General features: G+C 42.5%; 1 protein-coding gene across 2 annotated transcripts in view; it reads right to left on the minus strand.

Annotated features, from left to right (window-relative positions):
* The window catches only part of bmpr1ab (bone morphogenetic protein receptor, type IAb), a 112,298-nt gene that overhangs the window by 23,008 nt on the left and 69,664 nt on the right, over positions 1-19,626 (minus strand). For both annotated transcript variants that reach the window (XM_060940234.1, XM_060940233.1), the window contains exons 4-9: positions 7,059-7,227; positions 6,833-6,935; positions 6,462-6,561; positions 4,504-4,600; positions 4,192-4,327; positions 3,533-3,725 (exon numbers count right to left, since the gene is read on the minus strand). In XM_060940234.1, the coding sequence (XP_060796217.1) occupies positions 3,533-3,725; positions 4,192-4,327; positions 4,504-4,600; positions 6,462-6,561; positions 6,833-6,935; positions 7,059-7,227 (798 nt within the window). The remainder of the gene's footprint in view (positions 1-3,532; positions 3,726-4,191; positions 4,328-4,503; positions 4,601-6,461; positions 6,562-6,832; positions 6,936-7,058; positions 7,228-19,626) is intronic.

Raw genomic sequence — 19,626 nt, forward strand, 5'->3', positions numbered from 1 at the left:
ACATGGATTTTGTAAACATTTTGGGCTTTTAACCTTACAGGACATTCGATCGTCCGACGTTCATTTTCAGTAAGTGTGGAGCAGCGGGTATTGTGGTAAGTGAGCTCGACTCGGAGGACGTTTCAAGTACCCATTTGCCTGCCATCAACTTCGCTATTAGGTTTGGCTAACATTTCCTGCTTTACTAGGAAATTTATCTGACAGAGAAACAAAAGCTCTGCATATTATGTGATTAACATTTCTCAGATAATTTCATTACAAATCAATGATGTAACATACACCACCGTTCGAAAGTTTGGGGTCATTTGAAATGTCCTTATTTTTGAAAGAAAAGCACTGTTCTTTTCAATGAAGATCACTTTAAACTAATCAGAAATCCACTCTATACATTGCTAATGTGGTAAATGACTATTCTAGCTGCAAATGTCTGGTTTTTGGTGCAATATCTCCATAGGTGTATAGAGGCCCATTTCCAGCAACTATTGCCACTTTTCCACTACCAACGCGGCCGAGTCGGGCTGAGCCGTGCCGAGCCGTGCCGAGTTGGGCTGAGTGGGGCTGTTGGAGTTGCATTTCGACTACAACCGCGCTGGCTGGAAGTGGGTGGACGTCACGTGATGTCGTTAGGCGGCGCAAATAGTGACATCAGTGACCTTTTAAGCGGTAGTCTCACGACTCGGATAGTAAACAATAAACATGGAGGACATGGAGTCGTTAGTGTTGCTGGTCTTGGTGCTGTGGCTTGTTGTCACCGACAACGCCAACAGATACTGGCAAGAGCGTATAGATGAGGCGAGGCGCATAAGGCTTCAGAAATTCTCGTAATTCTTCCAGGTTTACGGTGTTTACAGATCCCAGCGTGCTCGCGGGGCGTGTGAGGACACTCCTCCTCACCAATCAGTGCACAGGGGAGTGTCTCCTCACGTCCCTAGCCCCATTCGGCTCGGTTTGGCTCGCTTCAGCCCCACTCCAAAACCGTGCGAGTTTTGGGTGCTAAGCAGGGCTGAAGCGAGCTGAGTCGTGCTGCTCTGAGGTAGTTGAAACGCGAGCCGTGTCGGGCTGAAGTGAGCTGAGAAAGGGTAGTGGAAAAGGGCCATATCACTCCAGTGTTCTAATGGTACAATGTGTTTGCTCATTGCCTCAGAAGGCTAATGGATGATTAGAAAACCCTTGTACAATCATGTTAGCACAGCTGAAAACAGTTGAGCTCTTTACAGGGTGTCTGCAGGTTTTAACAAGTGCAATTTTAGACTTTTTTTTTAGACCTTTTTTAGGCCATCATGGGTTAAATTTAAGACCTTCACGAAGTATTAAAAGTAAGAAAAAACACACGATGTCATCGTTAGCTCTGTAAGATTGGTGTTTCGCCACGGTGTTCAATGCCCAAAGAACTTCTGCCTTCATCGTTTGTGTCGAGCCCATTAGGTCACGTATATCATTTGATGTATCATTTGTGGATGTGCCTGCCACGGAACAGAACTGGGCAATTCCACGAGACTCATGTGCTGATTTCAGAGAGGCCTGGTGTTTACTTGATTTAACATGTGAATCGCGTGCCCTCAAGCCCAGGGTCCCGAGCTTCAATGCCCTCTTGCACAACAAGCAGTACGCCTCAGTGTCATCGTCAGGAACACGTTTGAGCCAGTCTGCAAAATCCTGTCGTTCGAGCCAGCAGTTATTAAATCTACACTTGCCCATTCCTTTTGTTTTGTCCTGCTGCCATTCGTTTCGTGTACATTACTTCGCAACTATTCACAAGTTCACAACTATTCCCGCTTCGCACTCATACAGCGCATACAGACCAGACTGCTTGCTTACATCCGGTGACGACACTACGTATTTGCGTTTCACGTCTGTAGTTTTATTGTGCAATCCGCTAACAGTGACATTTCATACAGAACTACACGGACCATAACACCGTAAAAAAAAAAAAAAAAAACCCCGAAAAAAAAAACAGACCGACGTGGGTGATGGACGGGAAATGGACGGATAATAATTTTTACATCTATCGTACATCTGTATTCTGCACGTAACCTAGGTCTTAAAGGAACAGTCCACCGTATTTCCATAATGAAATATGCTCTTACCTGAATTGAGACGAGCTGCTCCGTACCTATCTGAACTTTGTGCGACCTCCCAGTTAGTCAGACGCAGTCCGACGCGCTGTCACTCCTGTTAGCAATGTAGCTAGGCTCAGTATGGCCAATGGTATTTTTTGGGGCTGTAGTTAGATGCGACCAAACTCTTCCGCGTTTTTCCTGTTTACATAGGTTTATATGACCAGTGATATGAAACAAGTTCAGTTACACAAATTGAAACGTAGCGATTTTCTATGCTATGGAAAGTCCGCACTATAATGACAGGCGTACTAACACCTTCTGCGCGCTTCGGTAGCGCATTGATACGGAGCTCAGATATCAATGCGCTGTCGAAGCGCGCAGAAGGTGTTAGTACGCCTGTCATTATAGTGCGGACTTTCCATAGCATAGAAAATCGCTACGTTTCAATTTTTTTAACTGAACTTGTTTCATATCACTGGTCATATAAACCTATGTAAACAGGAAAAACGCGGAAGAGTTTGGTCGCATCTAACTACAGCCCCAAAAAATACCGTTGGCCATACTGAGCCTAGCTACATTGCTAACAGGAGTGACAGCGCGTCTGACTGACTGGGAGGTCGCGCAAAGCTCGGATAGGTACGGAGCAGCTCGTGTCAATTCAGATAAGAGCATATTTCATTATGGAAATACGGTGGACTGTTCCTTTAAATTACTCAAATGAGATTTTAGACCAACAGTGCAAAATATCTCTGTATTTTAGACTTTTTTAGGCCTAAAATTGAAAATGTGTAATTTTAGACTTTAGACTCCGTGGACACACTGTCTTTAGAGAAGCTACAAAACTGACCTTCCTTTGAGCAGATTGAGTTTCTGGAGCATCACATTTGTGGGGTCGATTAAATGCTCAAAATGGCCAGAAAAATGTCTCGACTATATTTTCTATTCATTTTACAACTTATGGTGGTAAATAAAAAAAAGTGTGACTTTTCATGGAAAACAAAAAATTGTCTGGGTGACCCGAAACTTTTGAACGGTAGTGTAGCTAGCTAACAAATTATGAGCCTGATGTCACTACTGCCATTAGGTTTAAAAAGATTTTTCTAACTCGGTATGCAGTGTGTGTAAGCTTATGTGCTCAAATATGTAAAAAATGGTATCAAAGTACATAAGGTGCATGCTGGCATTTGTACACGGAGATGGCTGTGTGTGTTTTTTGCACTCACGGCTGCTGATACAGTGCTCTCTTACTTCACAAGGTCATGTTATATAAAGGATTATTTTTATAAAGGGAATTCAAACATACCCAGTGAAACCAAAAAGTTACCTCGTCTTTGGTCCCTTAACTGGTATCGTTTTTGTTATCTTGTACCCACTCTGATTTCATTAAGTAGTTCGGTCCTTATCCTGATAGTTAAATGTTAACTACACAGTGGTCAGATGAAAAAAAAAAAAAAAAAAGTGGTGTAACGTACCAAGAATGTTCTCATGCCTCATCAGTACAGTCTGGTAGATTTCCGTCTCCCTGAACCAGCTGGTCTCCTCCCGAGTGAAAAACACCTTTACTGCCACTTTCTCTCCTCTCCAGCGGCCGAGCCACACCTCACCGTAGCGCCCCTTTCCAATCTGACGCACCATCTGGATCTGTTTAGCAATAGTGCGCTGGACCTGGAAAACACACAAGCACTTGAGCAGACCATCAGAGCTCACACCTTTAAATAGGTTACCTTTAATAAGCAAAATTAATAGCAGATTTTTCATTTTCTACATCTCCCCCCCCCCAATTATGTATGGGTGCAGACATGCAATCAATGAGCTTTATTGGAAAGAGAAAAGTAAGGTGTGACGAGGTCAGAGTTATTCTATTTCCTTGCAAAATTTAATTTTACACTTCGGAGTTGGGTAACAAGTTAGGTAATTATATAGTTTTTTTTTCTTTTAAGCTACATTCACACTATATATGGAGCTTGAACAATTAAACCAGAATTTCGGTATAATAAGTTTCTCGTGTCTAGATCCTTTGTTTCAGATTGGCTAAAATGTTCATGTAATGAAAAACACATGTACAACATGAGCAACAAAGCAGCCTGAAGCAAAATAAAGAAAGCTTAGTTAGTCTGTGTTTTCTCCGTACCAGCAGGGGGAGACCTGAGCCTGAGCCAGTGCTTGACTGGCTGATCAGGTCTTTGAGAGACTCTCCAGCAGGAATGAAGGCCTCATCCTGCTCCAGGTCTCTTTGGTAGTGTCTTCTCTCTGTCTGCAGCTTATATCTGAACAAACAAAACACACACACACACCTCCAGTTTATCATCTAGTTTACGGAGCCACTCATATAGTCACTCCTCACTCATTCCCATATTCATACTTCTTGAATGTTTTGCAGTGCGTTCTTCACCGAGTGACACTGTCTGCATCTTTCACCTTGTTCCAGAACAATCTTTCTTACCTGTAGTAGCACACAACGGTAATTGCGATGAGTGTGAAGCAGCACACGGTCATCGAGATCAGGAAAGCCAGCCAGTGAGCATTCACAAACAAGGGGTCTGGGTTAAGAAACAGAGACGCGTTCAGATTTGAAGGAGGAAAAATATGGCACTTATCATCACAAGATTAGACCATGGTATGCTTATACACTACCGTTCAAAAGTTTGGGGTCACTTTGAAATGTCCTTATTTTTGAAAGAAAAGCACTGTTCTTTTCAATGAAGATCACTTTAAACTAATCAGAAATACACTCTATACATTGCTAATGTGCTAAATGACTATTCTAGCTGCAAATGTCTGGTTTTTGGTGCAATATCTACATTTCCAGCAACTCTCACTCCAGTGTTCTAATGGTACAATGTGTTTGCTCATTGCCTCAGGTAGTGTTTACATTAGACCGTATCCGTCTCGTTTTCGTCGCGGATGCACTGTCCGTTCACATTAAAACGCCGGGAAACGACTCCACAGGCGGAACAACTTGAATCCGCCAGGGCCCACGTATTCAATCCATTACATATCTGATCCGGTGCTGTGTAAACATTGAGGAACGAGGATACGCTGTGCTGAGCTCTAGCTGACGTCGTCATTGGACAACGTCACTGTGACATCCACCTTCCTGATTCGCTGGCGTTGGTCATGTGACACGACTGCTGAAAAACGGCGCAGACTTTCACTTCCTGCTATTTGTCCCAAATCACTGCTCGTGCGCTTCACTCGCACGCTCTGTGAGCTGTGCAGGGCCGGAGTGCGCACCCTCCAGAGGGCACTCGCTGTTCAGGGCGGAGTGATTTGGAGCGCAGGATGCCTGCGGAGCCGAGCGTATCCGTGTATTGGCGTTGCTGTGTGCACACGAATCGTTTTAAAAACGTTAATCTGATGATCCGCTGATACGGTCTAATGTACACACCACCTCAGAAGGCTAATGGAGGATTAGAAAACCCTTGTACAATCATGTTAGCACAGCTGAAAACAGTTGAGCTCTTTAGAGAAGCTATAAAACTGACCTTCCTTTGAGCAGATTGAGTTTCTGGAGCGTCACATTTGTGGGGTCGATTAAATGCTCAGAAAAATGTCTTGACTATATTTTCTATTCATTTTACAACTTATGGTGGTAAAAAAAAGTGTGACTTTTCATGGAAAACGCAAAACTGTCTGGGTGACCCCAAACTTTTGAACGGTAGTGTATCTGCGGTCTGGTCAGTTCAGAGCTCTCTAGGGGCTGAAATATACAACCCTGGTCATTTTATTTCAAGTCTGATAGATTAGTTTGTTTTTTTTTCTTCCCCCTCCTCAATACGGTATACCAAAGGGTCATCATCATATTAGGTGACAAATGAAGAGTGGATCTTCTGCTGTCAGGGACATTTTGACAGCATAATTTGCGTCCACTTGTCCTCTCCGGAGGGAAGAGTGACCACAAATCAGTACAAAAGTTCTTCTGACTGATCAAATTCCTCCAATGATGAAGCATTGCTCTCCTGATGGGCGTGGTCTCTTCCAGAATGACTCCGCCCCTCTCAATCAAAGGGCACCAAGGTTTACTGAATGGTTTGATGAGGATGAAAATCACATGCTATGCTATATCCTTCAGTCACCAGATCTCAACTTAACTGAACACCTGTGGGAGATTTTGGATCCGTGCGCTACACTGTGCGCTCCACCTCCATCATGAAAACACTAATTTAGGGGATTTTTTCTTCTTTTTTTAAAATAAAGAATGGTGTTCATCCCTCCAATACAGTTTCAGAAACGTGGAGAATCTAGGAAGCTTTTCCAGCAATACAGTGCCCCCCCCCCTTTAATTCTTCACCCATCAAATGCACCATAGTAAATTCCTAACAGCCCTGTGCTTGACGTAGCAACAGTATTGATCAGAGTTGTGTCGAATCCATCTTATTTGAGCTTGGAGCTCAAGTTCACCTTGGATAACAAGAGGTGGAAGAGTCGGCTGCAAGTCTCGGTTACAGAAATCTGTGGAACAACACTCGATCGTCCTCCGTGTCTGAGCGTTGGGAGAATCCTGTCACAAAACAAAAACAAAAAAAACACCTCAACATCCAAAAGCTACAAAGTTATTTGGTAAGGCTTAGGAAATTTCAAATTAGACATACTGCTATTAAAAAAAAATCTATATGACGTAGTATACTGTTCAGAAATGTCTTTCTGATGCAGATCGTAGATATTCTGAACTAAATAAAATCCGATACAAGTACCTCATCCTCATATATCTACAGCAAGATATAGAGTTTTAAGGTTTTACCATTACCCATCATGCACCTTAAGGGGTTTACCTTGCACTGGAAGTGAGAGCCTTCGTATTTCATACATCCAGATGTGAGGACAGCTTCACCATGCTCGTCTTCCTCGATGATGGCGAAGCACTGCCCGTTCGTCCTAATCTCACACATACACAGGGCTCCATTACTCACAGATCTAACATGTGTAATGGCTTTGAGGTGTTATACAGTGATACCGGAGAGGAAGAGAAAAGGCCAGTGGACTAAGATGGTGACTCACTCGCAGGTGTTGTTAGTGGCGTCCTCTGGGCAGTGGCCTGAGCAATAACAACTGAGGAATCGTGCAGCGTCTTCTGGAGCCACGGTGGAGCCGTCCTCTGCCTGAGATTTTTTTGGCTCTCCATGTTTCACTCCCGTGCCATGGAGCACGTAGTCTGGATTCTGCCCGCCTACGAATAAAAACAGCGAACTGTTGACTTAAAAAAGTTGTACTCTTGACATTGTGGAGTTTAATCTACATGAACAACAAAGATTAAAAAAGGAACCTGGGGTTAAAAAGTACTCCTGACCCAAAAAAAAAAAAAAAAAATTTTTTAAATGGTTTATTCATCTTAGATTGGGTTTTGAGTCAAACTTGTTAGCGTGCTAATAAACACATCTGTGTTTGAAACAGACACTTATGCAAACTATTACAGGACGATGCCATGTTATCCACAGAACCCATGCTATAGTGCGCCATCTCGTAATAAACAAGAGTGCTCTGAGAGCACAATATCCCCCGCTGGCAACTAGGCCATAACTCTGGTAAAATGTGACCGAATTGAACGAAATTGTAATATGCGTATTAACGACAAAGAACCCTGTCAAGTTTCATGAAATTCCTCCAAAAATTGAGAGAGGAGTTGATTTCAGAAGGTGAGCACCCTTCCCAGGATGGACATCACCACGACATAATCCCCCTTTGGGCCTTTCGGCCAGCGGGGGATAAAAACTGTGAGGGAAGCTGATTTCAGAAAGCAAGCACACCTTGATGAAATTGCCAAAGTTTGTTAATAATCAAGGGCATAACTCTGGTAAAACTTACCCAAATTAAACAAAATTTCAATTTGCGCATAACGGTCATATAACAAAGCGTTTTACCAAGTTTGGTGAAATTCCTCCACAAACTGTGAGAGGAGTTGATGTCAGAAGAACGTACACCCTCATGAAATTGTCAGAAGTACAAGTTATTTAATCGAGGGTCAAAACTGGTAAAATGTTCACAAACGAAATTAAATCACAATATGCGTATTACCGTCATATAACAAGGCCTTTTTCCAAGCTTCGAGAAATTTGTCCAAAAATTGTGAGAGGAGTTGATGTCAAAAGGCAAGCACACCTTCATGAAATTGTGAAAGTACAAGACTGTTAATCAAGGGCCACAACTCTGGTAAAATGCGACTGAACAAAATGATATACGGCCCCATGTGGACAGTTGGGGGTCGCGCCTGGAGGACGCTCTGGACTCCTGCAGTGGTGCTTTTGTGGCTGGGGACTGCAGTTGACTTGCTGACTTTGGGACTGCGGTTGTCGTGAACGGTTTTGCGCTCGGGTTTCCGTCGGTGGGGGGTTTATAGCATCAACAAAGCTGGCTTTGTTCGGACTGTTAATGTTAGTCATGTTGTCTGTTGTCGCCCAAATGAGGATGGGTTCCCTTTTGAGTCTGGTTCCTCTCGAGGTTTCTTCCTCATGTTGTCTGAGGGAGTTTTTCCTTGCCATCGTCGCCACAGGCTTGCTCATTGGGGATAGATTAGGGATAAAATTAGCTCATATTTTATTAAAAAGTCGTTCAAATTCTGTAAAGCTGCTTTGTGACAATCAGCGCGTTTACATGCACATAGAGAAAATCGAATTTCTGCCGTAGCTCGACTGAAATCGAAGTTCTAAATGCCATGGAAACACCTTAGCTCGGCTGAAATCGAACCGAACTGGATTTCTCGTAATCGAGCTACGCGACCTAGATTATGCGATTGTAGCCGAGCTACTTGGTGCATGTAAACCCTATCGAGCTACGTAGTCGAGCTACTTACTTCAGCACTGCCCCTTCCGGAAGTGACGAGACCACAAGCGGGAAACACAACAGCCTCGGTCGGCATGACAACAGCAGTAGAAACGTGCACTTCTGGAGCAATGAGGAGATAGAGTTCATGCTCATTCAGCTTAAAGTGCCATTCCACCATTGGATGTATTCTCTGGCATAAAATACAATACATTTTATGACAACATGACTAGACAGAGAAATCTTTTAGCTTCAAAATGATACATCAAACATAATTTTTTGACAACGACAAGTATATTAATTTTGCGACCAAAGTCACCTACCCTTTTAATTTCCGCGTGGTAGTGAAACGTGATGTCATCGGCAGGTTCCCCTTCTTGTGTACCACGTGTCGGTCTATTTTTAGACCAGGAAACCCCCGAAGTGAGAGAGTCATTTCTCCTCGTATATGGGGGCCAAAAAAACTGCGAAAAATTGAGTTAATCTTTCAGTTAGCTAGATTTATTGGTATTATTTTTATCGCGTTCTATCCGCCATTGCTGATATGTGCCACTTCACGTGGTACACAAGAAGGGGAACCTGCCGATGACATCACGTGCGGAAATTAAAAGGGTAGGTGACTTTGGTCGCAAAATTAATATACTTGTCGTTGTCAAAAAATTGTTTGATATCATTTTGAAGCTAAAAGATTTCTCTATCTAGTGATGCCATTTATATATGTTGTCAAAATATATTGTATTTTATGCCAAAGAATACATCCAATGGTGGAATGGCACTTTAAGGAGTTGAATATATATGTTGCTGTCCTCGTCGTCGTTCTTCTTGTGAACACGGAACTGATAACTTTGTTTATACTCTTGAATAGCTCTTCTTCATGACGACAACCGGAAGTGTACCAACACGATGGGGCGTGTAGCGCCACCTGTGGCTCGGGTGCACAATGTACCTCATACAATAGCTCGATTTCCTTGTGTGCATGTAGGATTGGATTTCTCTGGCACCCCTGCTGGGACCCTTTGCTCGATTACCGACAGTAGCTCGATTTGGATGTGCATGTAAACGCACTGAATGTTTATTGTTCAAAGCGCTATACAAATAAACTTGACTTGATATACATACTAATGACAAAAGGCCTTTTGCCAAGTTTCGTGGAGTTCCTCAAAAAACTGTGAGTTGATTTCAGACAGAAAAACACTCATGAAATCGTCAAATTATAAAATTGTTAAATCAAGGGCTGTAACTCCGGTAAAATGTGACCGAACTGAATGAAATTACAATATGCCTATTGCCAACATAAAGAATCCTGCCAAGTTTTGTGAAATTCCTCCAAAAATTGAGAGAGGAGTTCATTTCAGAAGGTAAGTACCCTTCCCGGGACGGACATCGCCATGACAAAATCCCTCTTTGGGCCTTTCGGCCAGCGGGGGATAAAAAGGAACCTAAGGTTAAAGTACTCCTGACTCAAAAAAGAAATTAGATTTTTTTTTTTTTTTTTTAAATGGTTAACTCCTCTTAGACTGGGTTTTGAGTCAAACTTTGTTTATTAGCATGCTAAACACTTATTTTCTGTTTGAAACAGACATTTATGCAAACTATTAGAGGACGATGCCATGTTATCCACAGAACCCATGCTACATGTGTGCCATCTAGTAATAAACAAAACTGAAGAAGTTGTTCTAGTACATTCTGACAGGTTTGATGATTGTTAAATAAACTGCCTAGAGCATGATGTAAAACAAGACCACTGATGAAATCCCAGTCAGGTGACAAATGAAAGCTAGTTTACTGGCGGTCACTCGTCAGCTAGCTAATTAGCTAATGTTAGGGAATAACAAAAATCATTGTTAATATAATGCTGACAGGTTTGGAAACTTTAATATTGTTTCAGATTGAAACCAAGTTACTGAAATCGCACGTCTACTGGTGTGGAAAAAAAAAATCAAGCTAATTTACTAGCAATTAGTTATCTGACTAGCTAAATTTACCAACAAGAGGGATACCAGGCTAATTAGGATGGCAAGTTGACGTGTGCATTTATTGCAAAAATTGCATGCTTATAGTATTTGTAACGAGAGTAGGTGTGAAAACCCAGTGTGTGTTTTTTTTTTTTTTGTGTAGTTTGATGTTTTTGTTTGAGCGTTTTGCTCGCCGATTGCGGTGTAGCTCCGGACCCAGTTTTGAGTGTCGGTTCCCTCCAGGCCTTGGTTCGCCGTGGGTGATGCCTGTGCTCGTAGCTATGGACTGCAGTGAGCTCGTTGCTCATTTTAACATCATGGTTGTCCAGCGCTCTGTGCAGCAGTGCTTGGCATGATGTTCCGAGTGATGTTGCTCGGTGGCGTCGTGGTGGCTGTGAAGGCTCTGCGTGGCGGTGCGTCTGTGCTCGCTTTGTGGATCCACGGTGTGGTGTTCCTTGTGATGTTGTCTGGCGGCTGTGCGGGACTTGTTTTCGTGCACCTTTTTGGTAGGACTGTGGCTGCGACACCATTGGAATGACATCCTGACCTTTATTTGGTGGACTTCCCCCCCTCCCCCCCTTATCATTGTAAAGCAGAAATGCCTACCCCAAATTTTGAATTTTAGTATTCTTGAAAACATTTTTCAGTATTTTGGAATGACTTTCAGTAACATTAATTTATGCGCATTTCCATTATAAAAGAGGTATATATACCAATATGTTTAACATTTAAATTATTAAAAAGAACTGTTTTGTGTGAATTGAATAAACAAAACGCGAGCAGCCATCTCAACTTAATTTCCACTCAACAAATTTCTAGAGCATACAATACATCACATTTTTATAAATACAATAGTGTTCCCTGTTTGCAGACATTACAGTTGACTACCAATCATTGGTATTGAATGTAACTCCTCAAAAGTATTATATTATATTGCCTGGCAAAATGTTCTACCTGTTAACGGATTCTAATAAAATTTTAAAAAAAATTCTCTTATTTCATGCCAAAGAGAGTCCGACATTGTTATCTTAATGTCCCAATATATAAATACTTCAGCATAATGCTTCAGAAGAGATACTGAATAAACGCCAGGACCCAGCTGTTTTCGGGGACTCACAGGAGGACAGAGAGAGTCAGATTGCCATTGATCACCCTAACGGGCAATCCTTTGATCACCCTAATGACTCGCCATTCACACCCAGCCTCCAGCGACCCACACCAACATGATGCCTCAGTGACACCTTAGATGAGCTGGTCATCAGAATTCTGATTCTGAGCCAGGAGAGGATAAATATCTGATACTCCCTATTAGTCAGACAGAACTGAGGAAGCCTTTTGGACGAGAGGTGAAACGTTTTCAAGAATCTTCAAGCAAGTCCAGTTGCCCATTTCTACCACCCACAGGATACTGAATAAAATGACATTTATAATTGTATTTAAAACAGTGGAATGATCAATTTTTTTTGCCACAATCCCAACAACACTAATCATAAAATTCTGTTTTTGATCATACTACATGTACATTTGCACTTGCAACACTGAAAAGACTTTGAATTAAAGAAGTCCAGCCAGTGTTTGATATTTCAGTGAATAAAAATCAGACATGTAAAAAGAAACTGAATAAGTTTAACTCGCATTTCATGGCACTAATTGGCAAGTTCAACTCCAAGCATAGGTCAACCATCACCGCTTCAGCACTTGTCACGTTCCGTGTCTTTTCATCCACAGATTTTGTAAAAAACTGCTGGATACCCCCAGATTTACTTTCCGCCTGACTCGCCATTTCAGCATACTCCATATGTTTTTTGTAGTTGACATGCCGCCTGCAGTCATCGCGACCACCACGAGTGATGTTAATGTCAGTTCTACACAGTTTGCAGTGCGCGTATCCATTGCCCTTTTGACTGGGTGTAATGCACGGCCATTCCACCGTACCGAAAATAGCGCGAACAAATGTGCGGAATCTGCACGTCACACACAGCATGTGTGGTTGTCGTAAAAATAAATAGCCGTGAATCGCGCATGGATTGAAAAAGTCGCTTGGACATTTAAAAACAACTCACTGGAATTTAAGACTTTATAATAATTCCGTACAGAATAACACTGTTTGCCGTAACATCGTATTTACGCAACTTTTCCGTACAAAATACGGCCAATCCGTACTAGTAGGCATCTCTGGTAAAGCAACCTCGGGTTTTGAGAAAGGCGCTATATAAATTTAACTTATTATTAATACATTTAAAAAAAAGTGCGTGTTCATGAGTACGTCACACAATGTTTCTATCCACCTAAACTAATCTGTTCGCACAATAAAAATTCCATCTTATCGTGTATAATATTTGTGAACGTAGATCTTTATTTTGTCTCTGTAACAGCTTATTTTTCTGTGTGGTTTATACTGATTACGACTGAATGCTACGATTAACCTTCAGACTAAACAAGTTAAATTGATTGTTATGGTAGATTTACTGACTGACTCATCTTGCCTAACTACAAGAATCCAAGTGGAGTCATTACTGATTATTTCTTGAAAGAGGAGCTTCAAATCACAAATGTATACGCAAGACTTATTGCGAGATCTTGCAAAAGCAAACCAGTAGATAAGTCAAATATGGCGCGTCAAAAGTAAAACACAAGATAGATAAGGGAGGAAGAGATTGTATTTAAAAAAAAAAAAAAGCGCTGCTAGTTAATGAGGGAACGAACGACTATCTACTTAGTGAACGATTTGCATTTCCCTCTGCAGTACAATTAACCAGCAACAGATTTTTCTCCTGATAGTGAAGCATATATTCAATTGCAGCTCAGAAAAAAAAAAACACTCAGGAAAGCTTTATCAAATACACGGCAGGCGGTACACCATGACCAAAACAGACTCCCAGACTGTGAGTAAGAGACGAAGATAAAGATTGAAGCAGGGACAGAGGGAAGGCAGAGTCATGGATGTCTGAGAACTGTAACCCGATCTGTGTGTGTGTGTGTGTGTGTCTGTCTCTCTCTCTCTCTCTCTCCATGTGTGTGTGTCTTCAACAAGCAGTGTGCATACTCCCTAAGCACAAAGGCTCCTGTGTTGAAAACTGTGGTTCCTCTTAAAGTCACGGTGCTGCTCCTCAGCCTGCAGGTCCAGACAGGCCTTCTGGAAGCCTCGTCTTCATCAAAATAAGCCCACGCTGTTTACTCAAACACCATATTCCACCCCTACGGTCCTGCTTCAGTGCCGCGCACCTCAACACTCATCGTCAGAAGATGAGAGAGCTATGAAATCACCTTATAAAATCACAGCCGCACATTTCCCCTCCTGGAATTACCAGAACTGGGGGGGGTTTGAGGAGGAAGAGGTGGAGGAGGAAGGGGCAGACTCCGAGCACACAGCATAGGCAGATCCAGTCATGTATCAGTGCAGATAGCAAGCAGTGACACCTCTACATCTATCAGACTGGGTGGAGTTGAGCTCGCTGATATACAGGAGGACGTCTCTTCGGCCGTGTGGAGCCAGGCAGCCAGAGCGCTTTCAACTCCAACACTCGTATCAGCTTGGGGGTGGAAGCAATGACCAAAAACACAACGATACGACAGAAAGGGGGAAGGGAGGAGTGGTAGGGTTTTACTTGCTCATTGCTAAATAGGAAATGACCTCTGTGTCCCAAGGCTTTTGTTCTTTACTACACTCAGCATCTCGTGTTCCAAAAATCAATGAGTCCATGATACAGCACTGAGGCCCTAACGCCTGCCTGCAACAGAAAAGAACATGATATAACACCGGTGTTCAAACAGAACGCAAAAACGTACGTGATCGCACACTACGCTCACAACTGTACTGGTTAAATTTGAGAGACCACTGTTACCTGAACACTGAACGGAAAGTTAGCTAATTAATGATTTGGCTAGCCAGCACATATAGTACCAGTCAAAAGTTTAGGGACACAGTGGTTTGTCTTTATTTTTATTAAATCACTTCATGTCTTAAAGTAATGGATGTCGTTTCTCTTTATTAGTTGAGCGGCTCTTGACGCAATATGGACTACTACAGTTGCAGAATAGAGCTATTTACTGTATTTTTATTCTTCGTTTGCACGTTACGTCGTGGCTAATTATGCATGAGGCTTTGAACTGGAAGTGGGTCATGTTGGAGGATCTACACAAACTCATGCACACATTTACTATAGAAGATATGCTCGAGAGGTTGTTACACTCAAGAATTCCTTGTGTTTCTTCGCTATGCCGACTCTGTGCTGTAATTGGATGCAGGCACAACTCCATTCGAGGACAAGGGGGACTTACAAGTTCTTTAGAATTCCAGCAATTATAGTAAATAATCAAGGGGGGGGGAACAAAACAAAACAAAACAAAAAAACAAACAAAAGTGTTGTCAACGGAGCGTAGACATCAATGGCTGTCCAACATAAACCGGTCTGATCGAAGCGATGACAAAGCAAAAGCCACACGAGTCTGCAGTGAACATTTTATCAATGGTAAGTGCTATGAACTAGTTATTAATGAAAGATTGCAATATAAGAAATCTCATATCTCTAGCCGCTTTATCCTGTTCTACAGGGTCGCAGGCAAGCTGGAGCCTATCCCAGCTGACTATGGGCGAAAGGCGGGGTACACCCTGGACAAGTCGCCAGGTCATCACAGGGCTGATACATTAATACCCTGTCCACACTAGGGATTTTGTACCGATACGAAACTACTTTCATACCGCAACACCTGTCCATACTAGCAACTATACCGGTACTGTAGCGGTATAACTGTATCGGTACGAAACCCACAAATGTATGGGTTTCGTATCGGTACTGTAGCGCTTCGCATAGTGTGGACAGATGAAGCGGCTCTGTATCGATACAAATATAATGCGCAAAGTCACACACCTCAATCGATGTCTTCGCTGAATAGTGAAGAACGGAGATTCCTTTCTTTCTTTCTTTCTCAACTGCCTCGCGCGTTTTATACGATTTGACTGAATAAATGACCACCAGAAATACAGACTGTACACTGACAACAAAAAGCACACACACACGTTGTTTCATCCGTACGGAAGCCGAGAGAGGCCCTTCATATAATCCTTTTTTTATTCACCTTGTTATCCCGAGATAACGACAAAATTAATTCAGGATCTCGAGAAAACACCACAACTAATTAGAGATCTCGAGAAAACAAAACTGTTATTTTGAGATCTCGAGAAAACAAAAATTATTTCATGATCTCGAGTAAACAGCTGAGAAATGGTTCATTCAGGTGCGCCAAGAGACTTGTGATATGCTGACTTTGGGGCTATTTCTCATTCTGTATAGACGCAACTTTGGTCATTAGAATGTCTGGAATAATCGATCACCTAATAAGGCAGTATTTTGATCAGGGGTTGACACAGGGAGAGATTGCATTAAGTCTTTTAATAAGGGATAATTTCAAAATTAGTCCGCGGCACCTCCGCAGAAGACTGGCCCGGCTTCGTCTCTACCGACAGAGATACAGTGACCCAGCTGAGATCATGAAATAATTGTTTTGTTTTCTCGAGATCTCGAAATAACGGATGCCATATATTCTCGGAAGGAAGTTACTTGGTAACCACGGAAACACTTCGCGCACGAGCATTTCAACTACCGTGAAAGAAAACCGCAAACATTTCTCGCTAGTGTGGACAGATGCACTAAACTGTACCGGTATACTTTGTATCGATACAGTTATACCATTTTCGTACAAGTGTGAACACAGCAATAGACACAGACAACCATTCACACTCACATTCACACCTACGGTCAATTTAGAGTCACCAGTTAACCTAACCTGCATGTCTTTGGACTGTGGCGATTATTTCATTTTAAAAAAAAGAGCTGTATATAACGTCTAAATGACGCTGCTTTTATTTTACTTCCCCCCCCCCATTAGGGAAGCCAGCTGATCTCTACAATTTTACAGATCCAGACTGGGCTCCAACACAAAATACAGGCCACAACAAAATCAAAGATGGTACTAAAGCGGTAGCTTGAAATGCCAGGCTTACAGAGCGTGGAAAGGAATGCAAAATTATTGAAGAAACGCTCACAGAGTCAATCGACCAAGAGTCATGTCAATCCACTACCTCAAATACTGCAGCCTCCTCGCCCGGTGACGGCTCTTTTATAATGAAATGTTATATAGTGTGTTAGATACCTGTCTTTTGAAGCAGTCAAAGTGATTGTTTTAAAAACAGATTTGAGAAATGACTACAAGCTTCTAAATGCAACTCCTCTTTACTTTCCAGACCACTATGTATGTATGAATAAAAAAAAAAAAAAAAAAAAAATCTCCATCCCCTCCAACATGGCAGTCAATATAATGCAAGCAGTTTTGGTCACATGGTTGCAAACGAAGAATTATTTATTGTTTGATCTCAAAATGAAGGCGGCACGGTGGTGTAGTGGTTAGCGCTGTCGCCTCACAGCAAGAAGGTCCGGGTTCGAGCCCCGTGGCCGGCGAGGGCCTTTCTGTGTGGAGTTTGCATGTTCTCCCCGTGTCCGCATGGGTTTCCTCCGGGTGCTCCGGTTTCCCCCACAGTCCAAAGACATGCAGGTTAGGTTAACTGGTGACTCTAAATTGACCGTAGGTGTGAGTGTGAGTGTGAATGGTTGTCTGTGTCTATGTGTCAGCCCTGTGATGACCTGGCGACTTGTCCAGGGTGTACCCCGCCTTTCGCCCGTAGTCAGCTGGGATAGGCTCCAGCTTGCCTGCGACCCTGTAGAACAGGATAAAGCGGCTAGAGATAATGACATGAGTTCTCAAAATGCATTAAGGCAGCAAGAAATTGCACTAATTAACTTTTGACGAGGTACACCTGTTGACAAACACATTCCAGGTGACGACCTCATGAAGGTGGTTAAGATAATGCCAAGTGTGCAAAGCGTCAAGGTAAACAGTGGATTCTTTGAAGAATCTAAAATGACGTGTTTTAAAAAAAAAAAAAATGTTGAACACACAATTCCACATTTTATTTCATATAGTTTTGATGTCTTCAGTATCGTTGTACAATGTAGAAGTTACTCAAAATGAAGAAAAACCCATGACTGCATGGGGTGTTCAAACTTTTGAATGGTACCGTCCATGATAAGTCTTTTATACGAACCAACACCACAAACAAGATAAAACCAAGGGGAACATTTTTCAGAAGAGTCAGTGAATTCCTAAGAAAACGTTCTGCAATCACACTGATTGTCCCAGAGTTCCACCATACTGAGAAACATCAACAAGATACCATTACAACTCCTGAACTTGGAGCAGTCAGAGTAGTGCAGACGAGCAACCTTTCTGTAAAAACACACAGTGCGTTTACATGCACAGAGAAAATCGAATTTCTGCCGTAGCTCGACTGAAATCGAAGTTCTAAATGCCATGGAAACACCTTAGCTCGGCTGAAATCGAACCGAACTGGAGTTCTCGTAATCGAGCTACGCGACCTAGATTATGCGATTGTAGCCGAGCTACTTAGTGCATGTAAACCCTATCGAACTACTTACTTCAGCACTGCCCCTTCTGGGAGTGACGAGACCACAAGCGGGAAACACAACAGCCTCGGTCGGCATGACAACAGTAGTAGTAGCGAGCAGCAGAAGAGGTCAGGAGGAACAAGGAGAACTTTGTTTATACTCTTGAATAGCTCTTCTTCATGACGACAACCGGAAGTGTACCAACACGATGGGGCGTGTAGCGCCACCTGTGGCTCGGGTGCACAATGTACCTCACACAATAGCTCGATTTCCTTGTGTGCATGTAGGATTGGATTTCTCTGGCACCCCTGCTGGGACCTAGTCTGGTTAACCCCAGACCATATCACAAGTGAAATATGGTCTGGAATCCGCCTATTGAATTTCTCGTAGGGGAGGTGTGGTTTACGATTGTCAACGGCCGTTTATTGGACGTTGCGAATGTCTATCATTTGGCGTATACGTAGCCCATGGCCAATCATGGCAGTTGTACCCGGTGACGTAGTTAGAGCGACGAAGAAGAGGAAGAGGCGAAGAAGAGAAGGAAAGAGAAAGAGAAGGCAAAACAAAAATAGGAAAACAATGGCACCGAACGATTACTGCCGTTTGTGCAAGACAAAGCTTGATCGAAAGTTTGGTTCGTATCGCTCGCCGCCATGTTAAATGTGATCCGTAAACAGTCCCAAATAAACTACAAGCTTCCGTTTGTCGAGTAGTACGCGTCACCGTCTTTCCACCCCTCCCCACTCTCTGATTGGCTCCCTAACTCAGGCGAGCCTTTAGACCATAGTTTCCATGCTGTCTTTTCAGATCGGAACGATTGTGCAAAGCAGCATGGGATTTCCCAGGCTATCTGGGACCCTTTGCTCGATTACCGACAGCAGCTCGATTTGGATGTGCATGTAAACGCACTGACAGTGAGCAGGACCATTTTTGAATCGAGCATAAACTGCTTTCTACCAAAGCTCCCGAACATTTTTCAGGAACCAAGCATTTCTAAAATACTCTTCAATGAGAACTAGGCATTTCCTGGATGAGGTTTTAATTCACATTTCCACCAGATAGCAGAAATCATGACCATTTATTTAAAAAAAAAAATCCCACACCCTTTTGTTGTGGAAACTTTCTACTTTTTCAGTCTTTGCAGCAGCACCATGTTCTATGAGACAATGTTCAGGAATTATTGTTTAAAGAGGAACTGAAGGCAAATTTATTATCAAAATTCTATTTCTCTCATTTTATTAAATATCGGAATGCATTTTTAATTGCTATTTTGTCGCTGCTATATCAAGTTATGAGTGTTTGAAATATGCACTGTAATACATCAGTCCATATGTCAAAGCAACGTCCGTAAACGAGATTCGTTGAGACCTGCGCGAGACCTCATAGGACGGA

This window comes from Neoarius graeffei, chromosome 14 (assembly GCF_027579695.1).
Source record: "Neoarius graeffei isolate fNeoGra1 chromosome 14, fNeoGra1.pri, whole genome shotgun sequence".
In the NCBI taxonomy this organism is placed as follows: domain Eukaryota; kingdom Metazoa; phylum Chordata; class Actinopteri; order Siluriformes; family Ariidae; genus Neoarius; species Neoarius graeffei.